The following is a 27,867-nucleotide window of genomic DNA, read 5'->3' on the forward strand; positions in this document are numbered from 1 at the left end:
TGGGGGTACCCTGGCTGGAAGCAGCTCCACAGAAAAGGATCTAGGTGTTCTAGTGGATGCCCAGCTGAACACGAGTCAGAGCTGCATCCTTGCCACAAAGGCAGCGGATGACATACTGTGCTCTACTAGCAACATAGCCAGCAGTTGGAAGGAAGCAATTGTTCCTTTTGTGAGACCACACTGGAGCAGCGTTTGTGAGTCCACACTGGAAGTACTGTGACCAGTGGGCTCCTTAGTAAAAGAAAGGTAGGGACAAAGTAGATTGAGTCCAATGTAGGGCACTGTAATGGCCAGAGAGCCAGATGGCACTATGTATGAGGAGAGGCTGAGAGAATTGAAGTTTTTTCAGTCACAAGAAAAGAATGTGAAAAGGAAACCTCATTACTTCAACTACCAAATGGGAAGGAGGAGTATAGAGAAGACTGAGCCATGCAGTTTTTGGAGGTGCTCAGCAACAGAAGGGGCAACAAAGAAGTGGCAAGAGTAATTCCAACTAGATGGGGGAGGGCATTCCACTTTGAGGATGATCAAACATTGGGAATGGGCTGCCCAGAGGGAGTTTTGGTATCTCCATCCTTGGAGGAACTGAAAACTAAACAGTGTACTAGAAAGCCTTATCTAATCGGGTCATATTTTAATGGGGTTTGGGCTAATGACCTCCAAAAGTCCTTTCCAACACATACTAGTCTAGAAATCTGTGTTACTGGGGGTGTTGTTTGTTGGGTGGGGTTTTTTAATTAAAAAAAAAAAACCAAACCACCACCCAATCTGTAATACAGATGATTAGTAACAGGTTAGCTACAGGGCTTTCTTACATGTCGATGGTAGAATTTGGTTTTGAAGGATTGTGTGGCTGTTGTCCTGTATTGCATCCTGTTACTGTGACAAGATTGGCTGGTAATCTCAACCTGTTGTAGTTCCATTTGTTTGATACCCATTTTGTTTTTCTAGATCAGTACTTCTAGTACTTCTTTTGTGTAGTCAATAATGAGAGGAACATTTTCAAAAGGCTGATAAAGTGTTAAACTTATTCTATAAAATGATATTTGATAGCACTGGGAACTAATTGTCCTTTCAAAATAGGTAACAGGCTATTTATTGGCTCTATGATGAACACGTGCTAAATAAGCATGACTATGGAATGATTTCTTAAGCTAAAAATGCCTTCATTTGTAGTGAATCTATACCATTCCTTATAAATTAGGGCCTGGCTAAACTCCTACTGAAGTGGGAGGTGAGGAGGAGAATTTAGTTGACCTTGTGATGTATAACTCCTCTGACTGTTTATACCTGGTTCCTAATACAACATTCTTCAAGTTAATGAAACTAAAGCTTTGGATCCAGAATGCTAGTACAGGTAAAATATAGCCTATGGGAAAGGGAACATGGAGCAAAAAGAACAGGTCCATATTTATGACTTTCACAGCCAAGTAACCAGGCTGTTCTTGAAATTAACAGCAAACTAGCTGACCTTGTTTTCTGCTGGAGGCAAGCAAATGCTATGGTAGTACAGAAAGGGTTCGTTCTTGATGATCTACAAATGTGTACTTAAAAAAGCTCTGAAGAGGGTTGCAGTGATAAACTCAGAGGAAAAAGAGAAATCAGTTGTCTATCTGTGAAGCCAACAGGTAACTTAACCATTCTTCTCTGGTTGTGGTTTCATTTAAATTTAAGGAGCTCTTGCATGAATTGTCATTTAAATGTTGTGATTTTATAGTAGTGGACACTGAAAGTACATGTTTAGTGATAGGCTGTAAGATTTGGAGCTATAAATGTATGGTCTTGGACAAACATAAAGGCATTGACTGAATTTTTTTATCATATACTATTTTAAGTAACTTCTTTTATTGTAGACCAAAGGTTATAGGCATAACAATGAAACAGCTGGTCATTTAAGTAGCAGTAGTCCAGGATGGACAATGGAAAATGAGAGGGATTTTTTTGTGTAGATACAAACTCCTTCCTAGTTTGAAAGTGATTACTTCAGTCCTACAAAATCTGCTGAAAAATTTAATTTAGTATCAATAAGAAATTGAGGATTTCTTTAAAAAGAAGCTGACCCAAAGTCTAAGTATTTTCTAGCATTAAATAACAGCTTTTACTATAAAACTCATCACCATGTTCTACTTGCCTTTAACATTTATTTTCAAATTGTGAAAATACCATTACCTATATGCATGAGCTAACACCCCCTACGTTCTTGTATTTATTGTAATGCAGTTGGCAGCATTGCCTTAAATTTCTGCATCTTGAAGCATAATAGGGACTTATGCCCATAAAATTTAAAGATCATACTTTTATATCCTGTAACTATTTGAATTTATATGCCTCTTTTGAGATCAAGTTGAAGTTGTGATGCTTAAGTATATAAAGGATCAGGACCCATGTTAATGACTGGTTCTCATTTAATTTTGGAAGATTAATTTAGTATCAGAAAGAGTTGTCCCATAAAGCTCCCCATAGTTCTGGAACTAAAGCTTACAGTGAGGCCTGGAATAACTAGAGATTGAAGGGAAATTCTGTCCTTTGTGACTACAGAGTGATCTTCTGAATGGTATTTGTATTTTCTTTAGGAAGATGGTAGGTCTGTTAGGGATGGAGAAAACATGTGGAGGTGCCGTGCTTCTTCTGAACCACAAAGAAGGGGGGTAGTCACTTATTTCTTACCTCCTGAAAATATCACTTTATTTTTTTCTTAAAGTGACTGAAAAAAACCCTAACAAACCCAACCACCTGCCTGCGGCCAAAATTTCTGTTCAAGGGCATGCTAAGATGTACCTTCCCTTTGGATTCTAATTGTCCTAAATCAAATTGATTTTTTTTTTTCCACCCTCCTATTCTACCAAAATACTCAATGAGAAAGTGAATGTAACCAAAATAGGGGTTCTCCCCCCCACCCCAAGGCAATTAGGTAAGACTTTCTAAATATTTCTTCCCTTGAGGAACTTTGTTCTTTCATTGCGAGAGCTGTAATTCTTAATTTCAGAAGTTGTAAGAAAAGGTTTTTTCTTGCTTCAACATAAAATTAAAGAGGGTCTAGATAACCAGCTTTATTACCTTAAACCATTTAAAAGTTGTGCATACATGTAATAAACCTGACCCTTCTTGGCAGGCAAAGTATTAAAAGAGAGCAAATGGAAAAATGAAAGCTCCTACAAATAAGAGGACTTAATTTCTTTTTCCCTAGGGCCACAAAGATGATCAGCGGGCTGGAGCACCTTTCCTATGAAGACAGGTTGAGGGAGTTGGGGTTGTTCAGCCTGGAGAAGAGAAGGCTCTGGGGAGACCTTATAGCAGCCTTCCACTACCTAAAGGGGGCCTATGGGAAAAGCCAGAGAGAGACTTTTTACAAGGGCATGTAGAGACGGGGGGTAATGACTTCAAACTGAACGAGGGTAGATTTGGATTAGATGGAAGGAAGAAGTTCCTCACACTGTGAGGGTGGTGAGGCACTGGAACAGGTTGCCCAGAGAGGTTGTGGATGGCCCATCCCTGGCAGTGTTCAAGGCCAGGTTGGATGGGGCTTGGAGCAACCTGGTCTAGTGGAAGGTGTCCCTGCCCATGGCAGGGGGGTTGGAACTAGATGATCTTTCAGGCCCCTTCCAACCCAAACCATTCTACCATTCATTCTATGATTCTATGAAGCTTGCAAATATGCTTCCAAGTGCGGTATTATAAATGCTTAAAAATTTGCTGTACCACAAAAAAAAGTGTCTGGCAAAAGACTAAGAAAGCATTTCTATTGATTACTCGCTTGGATATGGGCTTTGACTAAACTTTGTTCTGAGGATTGGTTTTGTTTGTTTCTGGCCCATGTTAGGGCAGGATCTACTTGCAACAAGGATTTAACTTCATGGAGAATGTTTCTCTTGAGGTCTGCAGTTCTGTGATTTCTTTACTTTTTGTTGATACTTTAAAACCTCGCTACTTGTTTTTAATGCCTTTGTAGTATATAGTCAAAGTAGACATGCATGCTTCTGACTAGAGACTTGCTAAATGTAGAATTGGCTTTTTTTAATGGCCGCCTTAATATCAGGACTTTTTCTTGGTCAAAATTATAACCACTTTTTAAAGGACTTGGTACTGACTGATCGTTGTTTAGTATCTTCCATATAAAAATTAGACTTTAAGAGTTGCTGAAGCAGGATAATTGTATACAAGTGAAATGTATAGTATTCAGTTTCTTTGTATAAAGCATGCTGTTCCACTTTTGGGTTTGTGTTTTCCTTAATTCTGAAGGAAATTGAAATGCAGAGACCCTAGGCAGAATCTCAGATCTTGTGGAGAAAACCTATTTGATCTTTTTTGTTTCCTTCATTTATTTAAGTAAGAGGTAATGAAGAAAAATACTAAGCTATTGTTACTACTAAGTTTTAGGGTTTTTTAAAAAAGGGAATCCAAATTATGCTATATAAATAGACAAAATGCAATTTACTCCATATTCATTAAACACAAATGTGAATGTCTCTCAACTGTGAAATATCCCAGCATTTTTATCCTGTGTAAGGAATTCCTGTCAAAATTCAGTACAGCTGTGTGATTGTTTTGGTTTTTTGTGTTCTCCTTCACACTTTTTCCACTGAAGTCACTAATGCTGACAGTATACTGCATTTAAGAGGTTATCACTGGGACACCTGGACTGTGTCCTTACTCATCCTAATCCTGTCTTCCTGCAGCCGTTCTATTATAGAAAAATTAAGTTTGTGACAGGAGTGCCTAGAAGACAAAACTTGTCTAAAAAATATGCATGGACAGCCCTGGCTCTTAGTTGATCAAATTGAAGTGCATATGCTTGAGAAATCAAACTAACAGTACCCAATGCAGTAAACAGCTTTAGAGACTTGTTAAACAATTCAGCTTTGTTTTAGTTAATTACTCTGAAAAGCTGTCTATTGTGAATAATCTGAAGAGCAATAGAGATCATAATTATTATACAACACAATGTTGTCACACACTCTTATGTACTTCTCTCAAGGCCATAAAAATTCTCATATTACATGCTATATTACAGTGGCATTATACTGTGAAAATGGGACACACATTCAGAAGTGAGTAGAGTATTTGACTGAAGACACCAACCTCTAGTAGCTATGGTAGAAATGGTGCCCAACCAGATTTACAAGCTGGTAGCTATATGCTTGGGGGGAATGTAGAGATCTGGTGGTTGGGGACACACACACCAAAAAAACCCCAACCAAACAAAAAATCCCAACCAAACCAAACGGCCCCCCTCCCCCCCAGACAAAATAAATGGTCTCTGTTCAGACTGAGTGGGCTGCTTGTCTATCTGTAACTTCTGTTGTGGCAGAAATAGCTTCGTAGTTCAGTCTCCAGTTCCCCTAGCAATGCTTGCTTTTTCTTTTTTTTCTCATTGGCAGATTCCTTCATTCTCCAGTGTTCTTATGTATATACATTCACTCATTCTTCTCTTATACATCTTCATTCTAAACAGCTTAGCTGTTGTGGAAAAACTTGCTGGCCTCTGTGACAACTGAAAGCAGTTTAACAGGTAGCTCATCTAATAGTATGTAGTGGTTGCCTAATTGGAGTAGAAAATGCCAGCTTTAGCTGTAAGTGTAAACAAGCTCTAAACCTAAATGTAGCCAGCTGTAGGAAAACTAATTATTTTGAGGAAGGAGACAGAAAAATGGCTTGTGTAAGAACTTGATAAAACAGATTTGTTTCAGCTAGAGAAGGGCAGATAGACAGTCCTAAGGTGAATCTAACTGTAGCATAGTGATTATGTGTGTTAGCATTCTTGCTGCCCACTTTGTCTCCCTGTTTGAAATTATTTTTAATGTATTGATGACAAAACAGGTTGTGTGAGATACCTCTACTGCTCCCATTTACACTGGGGACTTTATTACTTAAGCTGCCATTGTCAAAATTATAGTTATTCAGAGTAAAATTTCATGTGTTCTGCTGTTACACATGCTTACTTTCTACTTGTTTTTGCTACCAACTGTAACCTCTAAGAATTACTTGAAAAGTGGAAATGCTTATAGTATGAACTAGGTACTGAACTAAGTTCAGGGCGAATTATTTTCCATAACTTTTTGTGCTTCTGTGGTTTGCGTTATTTTTGTACACAAATAGGAATGGACTCTTACTGATGACTTCCAATTATGGAATAAAAAAATGTGTGTTTTGGGAGGAAAAAGTTTTAAAACCTTAAACTTTGTTTACTTTTATTCTGATGAGCACATCTGTTTATTTCCTGGTCTAGTTTCAGGTAAGTCCCAGTGGTGACATAATCACTTAATCAGTGAAGGTAATTAACTAATTGCAACTTAGACATAGCCTTTTAGATTCAGTGTTGTTGCATTTATTTTTAAAAAAATTATTGACAGGGATGTATTTGGCTTTTGAAAAGTGTGTTGAAAAAATAAGATCTGTAGCACGAGGAGAAATAATTGAGCAGAGTACTAACTTAAGATAGCTTTATTCTCCTGTTTATACAGCTAGAATTCTTAGACATCTAATCAAAATATTGCCTATAATCATATACCAGGACATCTATGAGACACTGAAGCTTTTAACTTAAAATAAATAACACTTAGCTGTGTAGTTTGCTTCATCAGTACCTCATATTCAACTTCCAGAAAACAAAAAATAGCTTGTACCACTTTTTAAGTTAGCTGTCTCATAATTTTAAAACTGCCATCTGGCTGTAGTCGGATTCTGCTCTGGAAAGATTCTGTTTCTTGGTTTCCTTGATCAAGGCTTTTTCCCTGCTTCACTCTCACTTTGTATTGTGCTTTGTTTTCATTACTTTTTCTGAGGGAATGTAGATGTTTTAATGGTTCATAAGTAAAAATTCTTCCTCAAATGATGAGTGAGAACAAGAGGAAAAGGATTTCTGGGGTTTTTTAATCTGTTTTTTCTCTGTGACAAAGAATGTCTGCCACTTCTAATGTAATGAAACTGAGGCTGAGTTATAATGGTAAGTCCTGTCTCCAGTAAAATGGGCTATAATACAGCCTTCCTAGGTGTCTAAAGAAAATTTAAGAGTTAGTGTGCTTGTGGGAGGTGGTGAGGGAAATAAATTTGAGCTCTCATTTCTTGTTTTTCATGAATTTCCCATCCCAGCTTTGGGTCTTGTAAAATGGGTATATCTCTACTGACCCTAAATTTCCTTCCAAAGTTTTTGGTTTCCATCAAGCTGAAGGAAAAGACAGTGATGAGGAAATGCTTCTGAGGATTTTCCCAAGTTGTTTTGTCTTTTAATGCTCTAGTCCTCTAAGCATCAAACCACCTCTCTTCCCCCTATTTTCTCTTCCCTGAAAACGTTGTTGATGTAATGAGGTCTTTAAATTCCAAGTTCAAACACATTACTTTCATTGGAAACTTTTTCAATTATTCCACTGGAAATATTAGCAGAAAACAGAATGGTTTAAAAATGTTTTAAACCAAACTTAGATGGTGATGTCAGTTTTACTAGCCACAAAAAATTGCTTGTAAGGAATGAAAACTAGGAAAACGGTGCCTTGGTTTTGGTTTTGTGGGGGTTTTTCCCCCCCCTTTATATAGCTATATAATGACTTATGGCATAGTTTAAAATAGGAAAAAAAAAAAAAAAACAAAACCTTTGTATTAGCTTTTATGTTATCTTACACCTGTTTTAGCTCTTAAAGAAATCGGATTCCTGCTGTTAATACAAATGAGGCCTAGTATTCAGTGGAAGAGAATGTTAATTTTAAACTGAAGATGCTGCAATCTACACTGAAATAAATGCATAGCCATAAAGCATGTAAGAAGTGCAAATGTGTTTGTGGAAATGAACTATTAGAATTTAGAATGAAAGAAATCTTAAGACAGTGTGGCAAAATGCTATTGTATGGGAAGGACTTCACTAAGCCTGCAGAGTAGATAGAGACATCTTTAAGGAATAATTCTGGGCAAATAGTTGCTACAAAAAAATCCCACCCTGTTCTAAAGCCCTCAAGAAAGGGACTTTGATAACACTTAATTGTGTATAAACCCTAACAGTAGTTTTAGGAGTTGAAGGTCTCAGCACTGCTGGGTCACAACACTATGTTTACATGCTTCTCAATTGGATGATGAATCTGAATAAGGAAGTGTTAAGATAACATGTTAACAGGTGTTTGAACCTCAGTACAGTAGATTTTAATAAAATTGAAAGTTAATTTAAAACACAAAATAGAGTTTAAAAACAGAATAAATAAAATCCAAAGTAGATAACTTTTCCAAAGTGCAGACAGCTTAACAAAAAGTAAGTTGGCAATATTTGTAGAAGTATTTGAGACATTTAATACAAGGTGAGTGCATGGATCATCGTTCATTTGGATGCTGTCATTATTCCTCTTTCCATCCTCCCTCCCTTCTAATCATACTTATGCTTGAACAGGAAGGCTGAAATGTAGCTTGTCAAATATGAAGTAGACCCTTCTTTCAATAAATACTACAATGTGCTTAGTTGAAAAAGGTTGGGAATCCATCCCACCAAATTCATGGGTACCACTGAATTGATTGTATCTGGTTTCACTGAAAATCTAATCATTATCTTGGAAAGGACAAACTGTAAGGCTGGCCATCAGCTCCCCTTTTCCATTCTCTTCAATTTGCATGGTCTCCGAATGGGAGAGAACTGGCAGCAGAGCTGCTGTAGGAGTTGGTTCCATACCCTTCGTCAGACTTAGCTCCGGACCTGAAGCCATAGGCCAGGGTTAGCCCCCTAGGGATCTGCCTAGTGAAACCTTGTACTCAGCTCATAAACAGGTGCAGATTGACATATACTACTCTTATTTCCTCACATGTGGAAAAGGTGGGATGGAAGAGACATTACTTTGCACGTCCATCTTGTTGGCTTTCCATCAGTATGATAACTGGCACAAGTCATTACAGGCCAGTGAGCCATGGCTATGTAGAAAAAGGAATTTTCATGCAAAAATAAATCTTGAAGACCTAGGTGTTTTTATCTAGTTAAGTGCACTGAGTCACCAAGTCACAGAAGGGAGTGCTTAGGAAAGACTCTTACAACTACTAACTTTGTTTACTTTATAGTAATTTCCATTATTTGAGAAGAGGGAGCAACCTCTGTCATCTAGACTTACTCTTTTTAATAAAGTGAAGCACTTCTAGTGATGTGAATTGTCAGGAGTGAGGTTGGAATGAATGGACTTGAGTGACAACATGCTACCAGATACGAATGGTATACACCTTAGGACATGGGAACAGTCTTCTGTAATATGGCCGAGCTTCTACAAAAAAAATCTGGGAATACAGTGAAAACATGCTATTTCTTCTATCAAAGGACAGGGGGCTTTTTCTGTTTAAAGATAACTGAAGAAAGTAGCAGAAATTAAGGCCAATCCAAAACCTTCAGTACTCCTGTCTACACTAGTATGTAATGACCGATAGTATTGTCAAAAAAGTATTGGAATAAAATGAGTGTATTGTACTACTTCCCCACGATGTTCTCCAACAGTTTGCTGTTTAAGGATTTTCTGAGACAGAGGACAACATGTACCTGTTTAATTAGCTGATTTTTTTTTTCTTTCATTAATTTGTTGTTTGAATCAATGTAATTGTGCAATTTGGAATAGAACTATACACTTTGAAGTTTTACCTGGCCAGCAGGAAAGTTTATCATTCAAACTGAATACCAGACATCTTCAAAATTTTAAAGCTGAAGTGAACTCTGCAGAAGAAAACACTTTTTCAGTGTTTCACTGTTATAGGTATTTGTGCCAATAAAATGCTTGAAAGTAGCAAATAAAGTGACATGAGATAATTAGATGTCCAAAAGACAGAAGTGAAGAATCTTTGGAAGGAGTATATCTTCAGCCAAAAACTGGCTTGAGTGACTCTCCCTGTTTATTCCAATAAAGTACAGATAATGAGAGGGATGGATTGGACACCAATATCTGCAGATGAGAGAAATTTTTCTATTAGTTAAATTAGTAAGATTGGGCACTAGCACTGTTAAAACAAGCTAAAGAAATTAGACTGTAATGGTAAACTCCATAAAGGGACTTCCAAAATTTTGAGAGGCAAGTTCCTACCTGCAGTAGTGAATTTGTACAGAAATAATTCATCAACTACTCCAATCACCCGACAAAGTAGCACAACATTTCCGTTATTGTGTGATGGTTATCATTTGAGTAAAACAAATGACCAGCAGTAAGTGCCTGTCCATTCTTTGCTAAGTTTCTTATTATCATCATCTTTGTGGTTTTTTTTCTACCCAATATGATTTATCTAGTATTGAGGGAGAGAATGCTGCTGAAGACTGAGGTCAAGCAGCAGGAATTATGGAGCACTCCAAGGAAAAGCATTGTACTTTCCGATTGCACAGAAGACTATTTGAGCTAAAAGGTTCTGCCTTTGTGGAAAGCACTCTAATGTGTGTGTTGATGTGAGACTGGAAAACAATCCTGTGGAAGTCAACCTGTAAGTAGAGGATGATGGTACAAGGTGTAACACCTCGTGTCTCTCAAGTTACTCTCACATACTAAGGTATGTGACATGTTACCATCAGAAAAACTTACCACCTGAACAAAAATGTGTATACACTGGGGATGGAGGGGTGTTTAGGATCACCAGATTTGATTTATAATGTTCATGCTGATGAAGGACAATTTAATGTCTTCACCCTGATAACTATTTTCCAGTACCACAGCTCAGGAGGACCCTCAAGGTGTGTATGTTCTGCGTTTAGTCACTGATATCACCTTTGATACACTTCAATTTATGAAGGTTTTCTGGTGGAGACAAAACTCTTTTGCCCAGGATTTGCAAGTGCACTGTCTTTAAAGACACTTATCTTGCTAGTCAATGGAGGGGAAGGCGATAGTGCATCTATATTGTGTAGAGATAGAGAGGGGGTGGTGTATGTGCATTGGGGATTGTCATAGTTTTCAGGTTAGTCTCAGATCTCTCTTCTGTGTAATAAAAATGAGGAATAGCTAGAACATGGTCATATTCTATCTTGCAAAATAAGTAAAAAATACACTTTAATAAATAGAAAAAAATAAATTTTAGATATAATTTTATAAATATATATATTAAAAAAAAAAGCTTTTCAAAGGAGGTAATAGACCTTCTTCAAGCCTTATTTTTGTCCAGGTCATATGTACTGTAACACCATGCAGTAAGTACCTACTAAGAATAACGACTCTTGTAGAAGGTACGATACTGAACTAATCAGACCTTGGATTTGATCCAGCATCACTCCCTCTCTTCCTCTGTTTTCTGTAAAGACTTCTTTTTGGGGATGAACTTTCTTCTTCCATTTGGAGAAGTGATAGCCAGACGTTTCCAAAGGATAACTTTGTGGAAAAGATCACAGTCTTGGTCAGATCAGCCTCACTTAACGGTTGTCTAGGGGAGGCTGCAAGATGTTCTAGCTGAATTCTGGACTTGGGTCCTCTATTTGCTCGGAGTCCTGCCCTATGGGACCGCAGCAGGAGGTTACCAAGGCTTTCTGAGTTGCCAGGAAGCACTCTGTGGGGAAGACGAAATTTCTGTGTAAGATTGTGAAGCTGTACCAGGTGCGGATGCCCAGGTTTTGTTAGCGGGGACCTGCCGGGCGGCCTCTGTGAGGAGCGGCCGGGGCTGCCCCGAGCCGGACACAGCCGGTTCCAGCCGGTTCCAGCCCACCCACCCCAGGGCACAGCTCAGCCCCGCAGACCAGGCCGGGGCGCCTCAGGGGATAGTGGTGTTTAAGAAGGGAGAGAACGCTCCCAGGAGAGGAGGGAACTAAAAGGAGTGGCAAACAACAGTGGGAACAGCAGGGTCAGAGGGGGAGAAGGAGGTGCTCTGTGCTCGAGCAAATGTTCCTGAAGGGCTGCAGCCCATGGAGAACCCCCACCGGTGTAGGGGAAAAGGAAGGAGCTGCAGAGAGAAGCCATTATATACTGACTGTAACAGGCACCACCACCACCTTGCACTGCTCGTTGCCTCGCTGAAGGGACTGAGCATAACCTGTGGTGATAGTAAGCTGGGAGGAGAGTAGTTTGGAGTGAACACGAGCCGGGGAGCAAAGGTGTTTTTCCTAAGTGTTTTAATGTTTGCTGCTTTTTGTTTTGTTTCTGTTTCCCAATACCTGAGTCAGTAAATAAACATTTCAAGTAATTGGCAGTAAATTAATTTTCCCAAGTTGAGTCTGTTTTGCCCGCAGCAGTAGTTGGTAAGTGATCGCCCTGTCTTTGACCCATGAGAGCTCTCATTCCTGTTCTTCCGATTTTTTTTCCCCACCCCACCCTCGTCCTGCTGAGGGGGGAGCAAGCGAGCAGCTGTGGGGGGAGTTTGGCTGCTAGCCAGGGTCGACCCACCACAGAAACTAGAAGCGATTCAGTCTCTGCCCAGGGTTTAATCAGTCTCACCAGCAAGCAGAGGACCAAGATAATATGAACACGTGTTCTGGCCATGTCTGCATTCGAGCTGTGCCCAAGCATGCTTTGTGTTCAGGTGATCTGGAAGCCATGCTGGTGGTACGGAGCAGCGTTCTGAGCTGCAGGTAGGGGAAAGTTTAAGGATACTGAAACATAAAACTTTAAAACAAAATACACTGTGTTTACCTGAGCTGATGACAGACCGGGCAGTTGGCAATTCCATGGCTGGAAGCTTTACCCTCAGGTCCTTCTTAAAAGGTCTGATACTTGTTTGTAGTAGGATAGCAAGAGATAACATAGCTAGCCAAGTTACTGACATACTTGCAGCTGTAACCTTGGTAACGGCGTAGTTTAGATGCACTTCCCTATTCTGTGCACAAGGTTGATTTACATGCAAAGTTGCTCTTTTTGTGGGGAATGTTGTGGAGAAGAACATGAATAGGAGACAACTTGATTCAAAATATTTATTCTGTATTCTTAGTTTGCCTTTAAGAGTAATGCTTGTCTTTTTGTGGTTTTGTAAATGTCCTTTAGATGCCTTTTTTTCCCCATAAAATAAAACTAGAAATGGAATTCATGGCTATTAACTAGTAGAAAGAAGAGCATTCTTGAATATCTCCAGTATCTGATTACTTTTGTTAGTCAAAAAAAACCTTTTTGTGTCACACATTTGTAAGCTTAGCCAACTGCTTTGCAGCAATGTTTATAACTTTATAACCAACCCATTTCTTCTTAGCCCAAGGAGACTATGGCCCCAGGCTGGACAAATCCTGATGTAATGGCTTGAGACTGAGAGATTTGCTGATACACTGAGATTAGAGTTGTGCGTATACTTTTTTTATGTTAACAGTTTGGTTTGACATACTTGTAGAGGATTAGCAAAGACTAATTCTTGATTTATGGTTTGTAAACTGAGATGTATATAGGGTGAATAAGTATGTAATTTGGAGACTCCCATTTAAACAGGTCAACTTAAAAAAATTTGAGTCATCACTCATTTACATAATAAAGGTTGTTACTCTTCTTCTTTGTAAGATTAGGTGTTACAGGGGTCCCCCAAATTCTGTCACGTGTAACTGTTTTGTCCTGGGACTATCCCAATATATCTACTCTTTTTACAATTAAAGGGTTTGAGTTAGGAGTGCTACAAATTGAGTTTCATGTTTTCCTGGTCATCTTTGTTTCACAAAACCTTAATATAATGAAAAAAAAAAAAAAAAGAGGAAACTTGAAATTCTTCAAAAGGGATTAACTAAAGAAACATTTATATGTGCTTGTAATTTAAAACTATCACCAATCAGCACTTCATCATTAATCAACCTGGATAGAGGAAAAAAAAAAAAATCAATGAGCCAGTTCAGTGATTTGGTATCATCTTCATAGAAAGGATCTGTTGAAGAATTATTCCAAATTAACTCTTAATGGATCTTTTTCCAAATCATGTTAACTGATCTTCATCTTTTTGTATTACTTATTTTTTTTCCTTTCTTATCCTTTAAAGTAAGCATCATCAATATCAGTTTGAAATTTTCTGGCTTGTTCAAGAAAAACAATAACTTTCTAATGTGTTCTCAAAATGAAATTATTACATCCTGATGGTGAAAACAACTGTGATGTAGCTTTTCAAAAGCTACTTGAATGTTCTGAAATGTAATTTATCATAGATATCTAAGATGATCAGTCATGCTGAACTCTTCGAAGTGTGCTGTGAGACATGTCAGTGTATAGTTAAGTTTTATATTTGCATACAATATGTATAGCTAAATTACATATTAGAAATGTAGATCACTAACAAGCATTATTCTGTCAGACACAACTGTATTTTAATTGTTTAGGTATTAGTCTAACCGTAGCTGCAGCTTGGTAATAGGCTTGGATCACCCAGGATCTTATAGCAAGTTTGTGGTGTAAGGAGGTTAATTGTGACCATCTGCCAAAGATGTTTGTACTTTATATTATTTTAACAGTTCTATCTATGTGTTTTAAAGAGGCAAATTGCCCCCAAGAAGGGAAAGCTAGTGCTGTGTCTGTGCTGGCTTTTGGAGCTGGCTGAGTGGAGGAAGAAAAACACACTAAACCAAACAAAAAAACCCCCACACTGAATGATCTAAAAACTCACACTGACTGATCTAAAATTCTGAACAATCTAAAATTACATTGCAGCATCTGGAGACAATCTGAACATACTGGCCTTCTGGAAAGGCTTTTGTCTCCCTGTAGTTGATCTCTACTGTTGTCACTACTGAGCAAAAATATACAGTCTGCTCTTTGGACTGGTTTTGTGTAACTGGAGCAGAGATGCATCTCTGTCATTCCTACAGAGTTACTTCTTGTCTGGTGAATAAATGAAAATTTTATACTGCCACTCTTGCACGTATTTTTAAATACCTTTTAAAGGGGAAAGAAAGCCTACAAAAACAGTCTGCTGCTATCATCACAGATAATTTCTATACAATGAAATAGTTGGAAACCTGGCCCTTGGCACTCTTCACCCCCAGAAAGAAGCAGAGAAAGGATGAGGAGATGAGCCATCTCGGGCAGGCACTGCTGAGGCTTAAAGCGTGGCTTTCAAACTCCCTTTATTTTTGTGCCCTTCAGAACAGCATAGGCTATGTTTAAAAGGTCTGAAAATGGACAAACCACAGTTCTGTGATTCTTTTGCTTTTGCTTCTATCACTTCGTAGTCAGCTTGTATCTCTCCATCCATCTTTTATGAAATAGTTCTTAAAGAAATAACATCTGCTCATGCTGAATGGGGAAGAATGGATAGAGTGTCTCTTAAAATATCACTCTAAGTAGAAGCTGCTTCTGCATTTAGGGCATAAGAGTTGTCTGACGCAAGGAGAAAAAAGTGCTTCTGGTGGAAAGAACTAACGTGGAGTGTTTGTTTATTTGTAGCTGCTACAGAATTCATTGCAGTTTTGTTGGCCGTGGGATAATTTCACTGTTCCACACCTGACTTTCTCTCACTTCCTTTTCCTCTGTAAGGATTTTCAAGACCACTTATTATCATTGCTGTAGTTGAGAAAACATTTGAGGAAATCAATACTGAGATCAATAGCCAGACACTTTGTTTTTTCTGTTTTGTAGGTAGTGACAATACAATTCTGTCTCCAAGGAGAATGTACACAGTGAATCTTCCTCCAGAGGGTTACGTTGCAGTTACTCCAGATGCTATCAGTATTTCAGTTTCTGAAAACTCAAACAGTAGTGCTGACTCAACAGGTAAGTTTGTATGGTTGTGACCATAATGATTTTTTCTGAAGAGAAACATCTTAGCAACTCATATCAAGTAGATCCAAATTGCAACAATGAAGTATTTAAACTGTTGCTGCCAGTGGGTGTCACTGTTTTGCAGCATAAGCAAAATGAGGCTGTACATCTCTATGGGTTCATTTCCGTTGTTGGAGTTTGAAGACCAGATTCAACATTTGGTTATAGCCATACAGTGCCACTGATCTTACTGAAGTTACATAAAGTGTAACTGAGGACAAAGTCTTTGGCTCCTCCCACTCAAGTGCCACATGTATATTCATGCTATGCTTGCTTACAGTCATTTTTAAGAGTGAATGTTAGATAAAGCTGTTTTAATAAGTCTTAATCCTGATGTTCTGAGGAATTGGGCAAAGACTTAATGACCTTTCAAATTTACTTCTCCCAATTAGAACAGATATTCACCTGATTGGAGTTGATGAGGGGAGATACTAATCATTTAGTGTTGAGAGGCTTTCTGATGAGAAACTGTGACCAGGTAACTTCAGAACCAGTATTTAGTGTTGTCAAAGGATACAAGAGAAGCAGCACAGGATCTGTAAAAAAATGGGCTCTAAGTTGACCCCAGTTAAGAACATGGTTTTCTGAATGATGTTGTTGGAATTAAATTGATTTTGTCTGTCTTAGAAAGAAGTACTAAGCTGAGATAAGACAAATTCATTTAGTTTTTTCAATTGCTGTGTTCCTGTAGATGTGTTTGTCCAAAATCATTGTCATTTGCTGCTAGGGGCAGTCTACAGCAAAGAAAATACCCAGGTGAGCCTGCTGAAGTAAAACCCTTGATAAGCAGTGTTTATTGAACTACTATATCTATTTCAGCCTGGAGATTGCTTAAATGTAAGGAAAACCTGAGATACAACCTACAGATATGGAAAGGCAAATGCTCTTTGCCTGTGAAAACAGTACCCACAGGGGTGAATTTTCGGCTTGGAAATTGGGTCTGCACTCTATTCTGAGGTCCATTCAGAATCTGAATACAAGTAAAACTGTTGAAGTAGCCCAGGAGATTGAAGCAAAGTACAGCAAGACTGGTGGCACATCAAGAATGTTCTTTCTTGGTGTGAAATGGTTTAAAGAGGTTTTTTTGGATTGGGGAAGAAGTAACTATCAGAGTAAGGTAACAGTAGATCTTAATGCTGTTACTGTTGGGATTATGGATAGGAAGGTTTTCTAACACACAGCTTCCAGATTGTGCTTTTTTCTTTATGTTAGATAGGATTCATGTTCAGAATCCAGAGTGGTTCTAGATTATGCTTAAATTTATGTAGTTACACAGTTCTCTTTGGACAGTTCATTGGGTTTCTGTTTCCCAGCATGTCAAATTCAGGCTGCTTATCTTGAAGCACCCTTTCTCTTCTCATGTGCTATATAATCTCTTTTTATTCTTTCATGTGATCTCCTTTCAGATATTAGAGGGATGCTTCCCCCCTTCTGTATTTTGCTAATAAGACTAAATGAGGTCTCATAATACTTTGTAGGTAAATAGACCTATAACGTTCATTCTTATACAGGGACTTAAGTGACTTCTAAATAAAACATTAGAATGCAGGCCTCTGAACACTGCTGCAACTGAGATATATCCTTATTAAGGTATCAGCCCAGAACATTCATGGCAAATTTACTCAGCTGCTGTTTAAAATCTATGAATAAATCAATATGTAGCGCATATTACATGTTGATATATTGCATAGCAGTAAAGTTGAATAGAATTTAGGATTGCGTATATGGTCCCTTTTTAGGGTCATATAAATATTTGTCTGGTTTTACAATTGATAGATTACTGAACAATGGCTTTACTTGCTCATTTTTTAGATTTAATGTTTTCTTCTGGTATTTCAAAACGAATGTACTCGGCCATGATAGCAATAAGTAGTGTTCTGGTGTTGCTTAGTGACAGTATTGACTGTTGGATGGTGATCTCTTTTAGCTGATCCCAGTCTCAGTGTTCAGGAAGAGTAGGTTTTGGACTTCAACCACTTTTTTAACAGTTAACAAATGCATCTGGAATTTTAGGAGACTTATTTTTGGTTTGTTTTGTTACTTGACTTTGTAGTTTATCATAGAAACAAGAAAAATTAAGTTTGAAGTGATCTTTGGAAGTTTTTAATCTGTGTTCTCTTTGTAAGGTAGTTTTGACTATATATGTCATTCTTGCCAGGCATTTGCCTAATTTGTTCTTAAAAACCTCCCCATAGGGAGATTTTTCTTACATTCCATTTTCCATTTGCTCTAGTGTTTCACTGCCCGTTAATGCTAGATTTTTCTTGCTGCAACTTAAGGCCCTTATTATTGGTTCTGTCTAAATACAGATTGCAAAATTAGAGATCTGTGCTAATCCTGCAAGGTTGAGGGACATGCTTAACTTTACTCACATCTATGCCTTTTATAGTATTTAATTTAAGCATATACATAAAATCTATTGCAGGATGAAGGCTGTGATTTCAGGCAGTGCTCAAAATACAAAAGGAACAGTTCAGACAATTGCACTATGGATTACATAGTTTGCTCACCTAGATTTGGTTGTATATCACTTATTTAGATTTTTTTTGAAAGGATAAAGGAAAGCTCTAATGAGAGCCTTTGACACTGAAGAAAAAAGAGGGAGCATGCATGTCTGTATGTATGAATATTCTCTCTATATATAAAATCTGTTTTGTTTAGAAGTGCCTCAGGTGTTCCCAAAGAACAAGCTCCATGAGGTGGAAATGCAGATCTATTGTTTTCATTGTTTTACTCCTAATACTCTCTGTATGACAAATATATCATAGGGCGTTGAAGGGCAACAGGCTATCTTCTGCTGTGTTTCCTAAAAAGTGGAGCATGTTGTATATATTCTGGGTAACATAAAGGCTGCCTTACTAGCCTTTTCTAGCCTTTGGACGTAAGAGTAAGGGAATTAAATTCTGTGGAAATTCAAAGAAACAGAAACCTGACTCAGAAAATAATTTTGTTTATCAAACATGTCTCGTGAAAATAATCTGACCATATCTTGGGATTAAAATTTTTCAGTTGTAACTTAGTTATATATCAGTGTGATTTGCTGTCCTTTCAGTAAATTAAGAAAACCAAATCCATGTCTACCTGAATCAATATAACAAGATTATGACAAGGAATAGATATCCTATGGCTGGTATTTCATTGTGTTAAATTCATCTGTGGAAGAATGAAATACTCAGCCAGTAGAATATGAATTTAGACATCAGTTGTTTTTTGAGAGGTTATTTAAAATTTGAAGTTAATTACAATTATAAATTAAAATAATTTCTTGTCAGCTCTAAAATATGTTTCGGTTTGTCCATTATTATTATTCTTTAAACTGGTAGTTACTTTATGGTTGATACTGTCAGAATGAAATTAATCTTGTCCAGACTAGCTTCTGAACAAAAAAAAAAAAGCAAAGCGGGTCTGTGTGAATATTTCGGTATGTGTTCCTCCATCTGTCTCTGCATGTTGTTTTTAGCACTTCAAATAATTTTTCAAATATTTTTAAATACTTTTCTCTGTTGTGAGAAATAAGTTGTGACCAGTTATGCCTTTAACATTACACAGTCACCTTGTGATGCATGCATAAATGACTAATGGCATTGGGATATAAAGTTTTCTAAAGCATCTTGGCTTCACGTTTCCCAGAGGTGAGGGGAATAAAGCTGCTCTTTCAGGTTTGTTTTCTTCATGTAAGCAGGTGATTGATGAACCTGTAGTAATAAGAAGAAAAATTTAAGACTGCCTTGCCTTTCAAGAAAATAGTGAAAATTAAATTTATTCAACATTCTTAGAATAATAATTTAGACTTAGTTTTTAAAAATTAGACACCTCCCTTGACTGTTTTGGAGGAATTGAGTCACTATGATGGTGTGATCATGTCAGCCTTCTGTGGACTGAATTGAGTAACAGCAATTTGACAGTTAAGGGAGGAAATAATGCAGAGAATTTATTTTGGTTTTCACATGATTTTCATACTGACTTTGGTACATGTTAATGCATTGCTAACTTTCTTTTAGCCACAGACTTTATACTTTTGACAGAGGCATTAAAAATGTGTAATGTTCAAGCTACAGATAAGTTACCCATCAAATTTTGGTTCTAAACTCAATATCTTCATAGCTTAAAGCTCTTAAATCAGAGATCAAAATTAATTTATTTTTATTATCTATTTATTGAGAAATATTTCTTCAGGAGTAGTCACCTGAGAGATACACAATCATGTTTAAAAGGGTGTTCTGTGTGAAAGGAGAATCCAGGAAAATTTAATTATGTGTTCCTTAACTTACTAGGAAGCAGTAGCTTAATTTTGATTTGGTTTGATTTTTAGTTTGGTTTTTAGTTTCATAAGATGAAGTTAAATTATGGAGTTCTTGCTTCTTATTTTAAGACAGGTGAAACAATAGGAAATACTGTATCTTGCATTGAAATCTGAAAGCTAAAAATGTAACCTTATTCCTTCTAAAAGATAAACGGTTTATTTCTCCAGCAATGTTTCTTCTTGGATACTCTAATTTAAACTATAGTAATAGAATATAACATATAAAGTTATTTTATTTGTGCCCAAAACAGCATGCTGGATTATAATTTCTCTCTGAAGTGTGTTAGTATTAAAACTATGTTTTTGTGTAGAGTATCAAAGTGGTTATTTGGTGTTTCTTAGACTCATGGCAGAGCAAATTCCTGATCCAGAGACTGTGGAAAATAAAAGGACTGTGCATGCAGGAGTTCAGAAATATGCAGTAGTTGAGGGTACCTGGAAGAATAGATAAAGAGAATTCAAAGAAAACTGTTCTTAGGGTATTTTTTTTATTTTTAATTTTATAACCCATTCCTTTTGTTCTTGTCAAGTCTCACTCATTTTTCCTTCACATTTTTGAACTGCAATGCAGTATTCATCTGATAATACCCTGTTGTTATCTTGCTAACAACCTACCCAATTTTGGTGAAACTCCTTCTGTAGACAAAAGGAGCACCCTAACTGTGCTTTATCCTACCTCCTAATAGGTATGTTATGAGACAGAGTTTTAGCTAGGAGGAAGAGTCCAGTCTGGATGTTCCATTCCCACGCTGAGAAGAAGTCTTAAGTTAGAGAAATAGAAGCAACCCACCCCTTTTTTTTTTTCTTCCTACCTTTTGGCAGCTGGCAAGTCTGAAATAATGTGGGAGGTGGTACTTCTGTGGGATACTTCCTCACCTAGTTAAATCTGCTTGTTGGCCTGAGGCAGTGCAATTCTACATGATAGATGTATGCAAGATAGTTGTTAATGTAGCTGGCCTTTGGACTTTTGCTTTTTTTATTTGCTTCTGTCAGAAAGGGCAATACAGAAAAGAATCGCTACTGCTGCAGCAAGAGGTTCAAGCTGACAGAATGAATTTAGAGATCTCTCTCATTTACATACAAATACATCAAGTTATTCAAATGAGATGCATCCCAGGAAATTAGCTATGTCAGTGAAGGATAGTGCGTTGGGTAGGGGTTCTTTAGTACACCTCCTAAAAACTACTGCATTTCTTGAGTTTGGTTCTGCTGGCAAAAATGTTTGGACTTGCTGATCAGCAAAATATAAATTTGGTAAAGGCATAATCAGGTAGTCTCTTCTCTGTCTCTAGTGTCTTGATTCACTTAAGGTTTAAGGCAGCCAGTTTAGGAAGACATAATAATGCTCAAGCCTGTGTGTGTTGTTAAGGAGATGCTAGTATGACTCATGTGTTGACTACTTATGTTCTTGGCAGGTGGTTGGATATGTGATGCGTTACAGAACTGATATACTCAGCACACCAAGGGAACAATATGTTTTAAGCAGCTAAGGCCGGCAGCAAACCTTTTTCGCTGGTAGGTAGCACCAGTTGTGAAACTTCAGCATTATGAATCTTTTTGTAGCCTTCAAACCAGAGGGATCACTAGACCATGTAATTTAATCTTCTGTACCTGCTAGAAAGGTCTTACCCCATATTGAACTCAGCAGTTTGTGTTTGGGGAAAAAAAAAAAAAAAAATACCATGCACATTTCAAAGATGTCACAGAGGCTCTACCACTTTCTGGTAATTTGTTCTAATAGTTAATTGGCCTTAGTCTATTTTAAAAAAAAAAAGGGGAATTTGAAAATTGATATTTTTTTCCTTCCTCCATTTGAGTAAAGAGCCTTAAAAAAGGCAGTATTTTCTTCCTACAAAGCACAGTAATCAAGTCACCATCAATCTTTTTTGATTAGATAAACAGATTCACTTGTATTGCTCCAAGATATTTATTTCAATCCTCAAGTCACTTTTCTAGGTCTTTTATGTATCTCCCTTTTCATAGCATCCTTTTAAGAATATGAACTCCAGTACTGCATGTAGTATTTGTGGTTTCAGCAAGGCCATGTGCTGAAATAAAATAGTCCGTGTATTTCTACCCACTACTCTGGGGTCTTTTCATATGTCAAAAAATTACATCACTGTTTTTCTGCTTCAGCATTCCACCAAGAACTGCTGTTATTTGATATATCGATACCTTGGCCATTGCCAAAAGTCAGTCTCTTGGAAAATTATTTCTGATAAACAACTGCATTTGATAACATTTAAAATTTGTGTGGTTTAGGGTCTGGGTCTTTTTGTTCGGTCATTTTTGGGTTTGGTTTTGGGTGGGGGTTTTTCCTTGGGGGTTGGGGTTTTTTTGGGGGGGGGAGGGGTGGAAGACTAGGTTACCAAGTAGTGCTTATGTATGACTTCCCTGTTCTCATTATTTTTTTATATATCAACAATAATTTTAATGTTGATCACTGATGAAAAAGCCATGTAGCTGCAAGCTTCCTGCCAGTCCCTGCAGAACTGGGCTTTTTTTAAATGGACAGCTGGGGGTTTTTTAAGTCATCTCAAACCACATCTCAAAATCTTAGTGCTTTGAGTTCATAGGCTTTATGTGTTGCAAGAAAAGGGTATCCAAATCTGTAAGTATTTTTATTTTCCCTATATATTAATAACTCATGTCTTACATCTGCCATTCTCGGAGTCATACCATGTGATTTCAGCATGTCCCAGCATCCCAGTTACAACAGATTGCCTGGAATTCTTTACCGTTCAAGAAACTAATACTATCTCAAAGTTTTAAATATGTTTTCAAATTAATCAGAGGGAGTATCAGTAGAAGAAAGTTAAAAGAAATACTGCATTGAAAAATGTTTATGCTTCTAACTCAACTTTGGTTCATTCGTGCGTATGTCCTCAGACTTGTTCGCCTGGGTCTTTCCTCTGCTAGTAAGGATGGTGTAGACCTGCAGGTTTGAAAACTTGTTTGTAAAAGAGTTATTACTTTAAAAAGTGGTTTTCAATAATTCAGCAAGAAAAGAAGCAGTGATTACATGGTGGTTCTGGCTCTTTTGTATTTCTAATGGTTAGGCTAAGTCTTTTTTAATTTCTATTAACGAATTCCCTTAGTTAATTTTGGGTGTTCTGGTTTTAATTCTCTGCCTGTTTGGATGTCACTGTTAATTATTAAAACAATATCTTTGTGCATGGTAAAATTGTAGGTGATATCATTCTGTAATTTAGCTCTGTCCTTACAGAAATGAATGTATGACTCCCAGTTCAAGAATGGCAGATTTTCCTGAGCTCCCAACAGCTTCAGACATGTCATCCTCTGAAAGCAAGCTGTAGCAACAATGACACCTCTGTTAAGGCTGTTAATGTAAGCCTTTCCATAATGTTGCTGGTGTTTATAGATTAATCAATAACTTGGAAGGGGAGATGTCTGTGAGGTTAAGCAACTTTCTCCTCTACAGCCAGTTTCTTCTTCAGCTTAAGTGTACCTGACATTTTGGAACCAGTTACAGCAAAAGATGGCACGAACAAGTAGAGATGTTGGACAGCTACATCTGAAGAATTTTGTACTTCAGATGTTTTCTCCTTGAATATCCTTTCTGCAGACCTTGGTTTTGATAGATGCAATGATATTCCTCGTAGATAAAATCACCACAGGTTTCTTTCTGAAACTGAATAAGGTTAAATAAGCACTTTTATTTTGAGAGTTCAGATAAAGTATTTAATCATTTGTTACCTCAGGCTTAATTAAAAAAAAAAAAATCTAGATTCAGTAGTGCTTGTATTTACACTGACACTGTTATCATTTGACTTACATCACTGGAATTAAACTGCAAGGTTAAGACAGACCTAAATCAACTTCTCTAATTTAATATTGCTCTAGAAAATTTTAAAATCCTGTTCTATCTGACCAGGTGAAGGTTTCCTTTTTAAAGTGACACTGGATTTAAGAGTCATCTGGAATTCTAGTCATGTGTTTAACTTTTATCATATTGACTTCCAGTGAATTAAATGTATGCCTAAAAGGAGATGGTTGCTGATGTACCATGCTGCAAAAGCTAGCTGACTAGTGTGATCACTACTTTTTGGAAATCTTTCTTTAGTTAACTACATGTGAGAGAGATTATAAACATTTGAGGTGGGTGTAGCTTGGGCAGTGACCTACAGAAAACATCTCCAGACTACTGGTATCCTGTAGCAGTATTCTAAGCAATTTCAGTGATCTGTCAAGCAGCCAGCTAGAATGAAGTAATCACCTCTCTTGGTTCAGACTTGTTTGTTGTGAAACCTACTGAAGGTGAGTGTGAAATTCACCAAGAAATTCACTGCTGCCCACTGAGGGTTTTTAAACACAGGATTGGGCTATCAATTTAAACTGTATGAATCACTAGTTTAGGTTTCTATACAGTGTAGAAACCAGTCATGTCTAACTATCACTGTCTGTAACTATTTACATCTTCTAAATGCCAATATATCCACAAGCATATGGGACTATTGCAGAACTCATGCATCATGGTAAGATTAGAAGTTGTTTAATGTCACTGAAGTCTTCAGTAGTTGTCCTGTGATAGTTCCTAACCTTAAGACATTGGTAGACACCCCATTTAACAAAAAGCAAAAAAAAGCAACAACACAAATCCCTCCCATCCCCCCACCCCCCAAAATAAAAAAACCACACACAAAACAAAACTGGAAGATGTGTTTGGAAGTGGAATGGCAAAGAATTCTGCCTCAGATTTTTAGTCAAAATTTGTATGTGGTGTTAGGAAAGGCTGTAAATGCTGAAAATGTGTACATATATTGAGGAAAAAATATAGTAATGTGATACACTGGTAATGCTTTACTTCAGTCATGGCTGCATGTTAGTGGTTTATTAAAGATGTTTGATTTGTATTTCTTTAACTGTAAATAAGTACACTTATAGGTGCTATAAGTATTAGTTAACTTTCTGCATGCTTTTGAGAAAGCCTTGAATACCTGAATAACAAAACTGTACCTTTGAAATGAGATCTTATTCCTATGTGTTTCTGTAGTGCAGAAAACAATGTACCCGTAATCCTGGCTTATGCCTTTACATTTTAACAAAGAGAACGCTTGGTTGGAACCCAGAGGGCAAATGTGTGCTTAAGCAGAGTAAGAACTCACCAACAAGTGCATTTTTAATGGGACATGTTTACCCTGGCTGTTACCTTCACTTTCTGTGACATTTCTTAGTCCTTCATCTTTTCTTTGTTTCTTATTAGTCTGTGATACAATCGGTGTTTCAAACTGAATCTCCTCTTGTTTACATGTCTGTAAGTCTGAAAGTAATTTGATTAAAGTTCCACTAGTCAGGTGGCAGTATGTGCAGCAGGAGGGGAGGGAATTAGGACCTCTCTGTGGCATTTTTTTTTCTGCTCTTTCTTTTAAATTGCAGTGATGACAAACATTTTGGTTGAGCATCCCCTTCTCTAACAGATGAGCCTCACAGAATGAAGAGGCACTGTGGCCTTCCATTTTCTCTTCTTTACTGGCTGCATCCTTCTAGCTTCCCACACCATTTTTCTACTCTTGCCCCCAACCCACTGAGTCACTTCTCCCCCCTCAGCTGGAGCACGCTCCCCCTTTCTCCTTCCTTGCAGCTGTGTTGCAGACTTCCCGTCGCCATAGTGACAGTAGGCAACTGATGGGAAAGGAAAAGAAATGGAGAACAGCACCAACAACCACCTTAGATCCCAGCAAAAGCCAGCGCTGTTACAGTTGTGGCCTCGTTTGAGCAGACACCCAACGCTTTGGAAATCTGACTCTGCTTGACTACTTTCACCTCCTTATTTCATAACAAAAACATAATCAAGACCTAAGCTTTTGTACTTAAATCATCATGGAGCAACAGGGTAAAGTCAATAGGGTGCTGGATTAAGGGGAAAGGCATGTCCGTAAACTTACAGCTTGGTCTCTTGCTGCTCAAGTATCTCAGTTCATCACCTGTGAAAGCAGGAGATTTGATTGTTTTGTAGATCTTGGAGAGGTTTCTGATCACTATTAATATACATGATATTTTCATTTGGCTATCAGTTGTATAGTTGGTTGCATGTGGAAATTATAACCTCCACTGCTCTGGCGTTGTCTATGAACCTGTCAGTATTGAACCAAAGCAATGTGTTGCTGTCCTCATGTCAATGCCCAAATATCCACTGACAGACAACTTACTTGTGAATACTAAGCATAAGAATGTGACCCCAGCTCATTCTCTCACTGTTTGGGCTCATGTTGCTCTTTCTCTCTAACGAGACTTGTTTCAATGCAGTATTTTCAATTCTCACATTCAAAAAAAAAACAGGGAGCAGGGGAAGAGGAAAGCCCTCTGAATGCAGAATATCTATTGTTACATATTACCCTGCTGTTTAAATACTCTGGACACTGTAAAAACAGAGTGGAAAGCTTGTTTCTAACATGAAGGGGCTTAGAGTCAGTATGGCGTAGTGGACAATGGAAAAAGACAACAGGAAAAAGAATACATGAGTAGTAGTAGTAGTAACCGTGTCTTTTTTTTCTTAAACAGTTTTATATAAGTTTTCTATAACATAAAGGAAATGCTGCTGTGTCATGCTGAAAGTTAGACTCGGGCCTACCCAATGATTTCATTTTATTGTTATTGTGTTATAGCAGCTGTTGTAATTTATGGCAGTTTGTAGACTTACAGCCACACAATGATATAGCTTCCATTAGACTGTCTCCATTCAGTCTCCATTTGGGAAATTTCTTGATCTCATATCCTTTCCCTTTGGTTACTGCCCTCTGCAAAATTTACAGGTAGCAGCCTTTTACAGTAGTGAACAACCCTCTGTACAACTGTAATCTGTGCCAATGAAGCTTTGAAAGTCATCCCCTGTCCATCTCCCTTTCCCAATACTTTTGCTAAATAATTTTGTTTGCTAGTTTTATGCCGTCTTCCTTCCATTTTATCCCTGCAAGTGGAAATCAGCTCGTAATTGGAGTATGCCCATTTTGTAATTTGAACTGTATCAGAACCTTCTGTGTAGTAGGCTAATGGAGAGAAAGGAAGTCCCTCACTTCACTGTAAAATCATGACTGCTCAGTATTGAGGATTTGCATTGCATCTGCCGTGCATCAGTCTCACTCAGCCTCTCTTCCCAGTGATCTGTGGAGGCATAAAAAAATTGAAGTTATGTTGATATAGCAAAAGACAGAAATACCAGGGCGCACAAATTTATTACTGTAATCTAGCCAAAATGCACTACAGGCAATCTAAGTGCATTCCAAGGATCCCCAGTTGCTTTGAACAGTATGTTCTGGCTGACCAAAGCTACTGCAGTTTTTCTTACTGCTACCAAAGCTGTGTATTCTTTTGCTGCATCAATGTACCATTAGTTTCATTTCCCAGCTGCTTCAGCAGTATGCAACTGCATGAGTTGGCATTAGGGCAAATATGCAGTCTTTCCTGATAAAAAGCAGATCGCTTCAGCAGCAGTGTCTCTGCCTCACAGTACTAGATGATTTGTATCCAGCTGCTGGTGCTCCACCTCACAAGCTCCTCTGCATGAAATCTGAGTGTTCTCAGACCGTCAGCTGGTATAACCAGCACAGCTGTACCGACAGGAATGGATCTGCTAGTTTACAGTGGCTGAGCACCTAGCTCTGTATGGTTGTAGTGGGAAACGTGACCCTTACTGACCGGTGGGCCACTGCCAACATCTTGACACTTTCCTTTTTTTCTTGATACAGATATTTTAAACAATAGTCTTGAACTTCCAGTCTTGGCCTAGCTGGTCTAATGGCAGGTGAAGGTTTGTGTGAATTCATACCTGTTCTGCCTGCTTCTGTACTTTTCCACAAGAATTGAGTTACCTTACTTTCTCAGAGCTATTTATTTCTGAGTGGGTTGATGATATTTGGCAAGGACTTCCATATATCTCACCCTGCAAACTATCTCTCTATATCTTGCTGCTGAGGG

General features: G+C 37.8%; 1 protein-coding gene across 4 annotated transcripts in view; it reads left to right on the top strand.

Moving 5' to 3' along the window:
* The window catches only part of ERICH1 (glutamate rich 1), an 83,081-nt gene that overhangs the window by 20,958 nt on the left and 34,256 nt on the right, over nucleotides 1-27,867 (top strand). For all 4 annotated transcript variants that reach the window (XR_007508320.1, XM_049818639.1, XM_049818637.1 and 1 more), the window contains one exon: nucleotides 15,447-15,581. Coding sequence is in view for 3 of the 4 variants with exons in the window: in XM_049818639.1 (XP_049674596.1) it covers nucleotides 15,447-15,581 (135 nt within the window). In the remaining variant the exon portion in view is untranslated. The remainder of the gene's footprint in view (nucleotides 1-15,446; nucleotides 15,582-27,867) is intronic.

This window comes from Accipiter gentilis, chromosome 16, assembly GCF_929443795.1.
Source record: "Accipiter gentilis chromosome 16, bAccGen1.1, whole genome shotgun sequence".
Taxonomy (NCBI): domain Eukaryota; kingdom Metazoa; phylum Chordata; class Aves; order Accipitriformes; family Accipitridae; genus Astur; species Astur gentilis.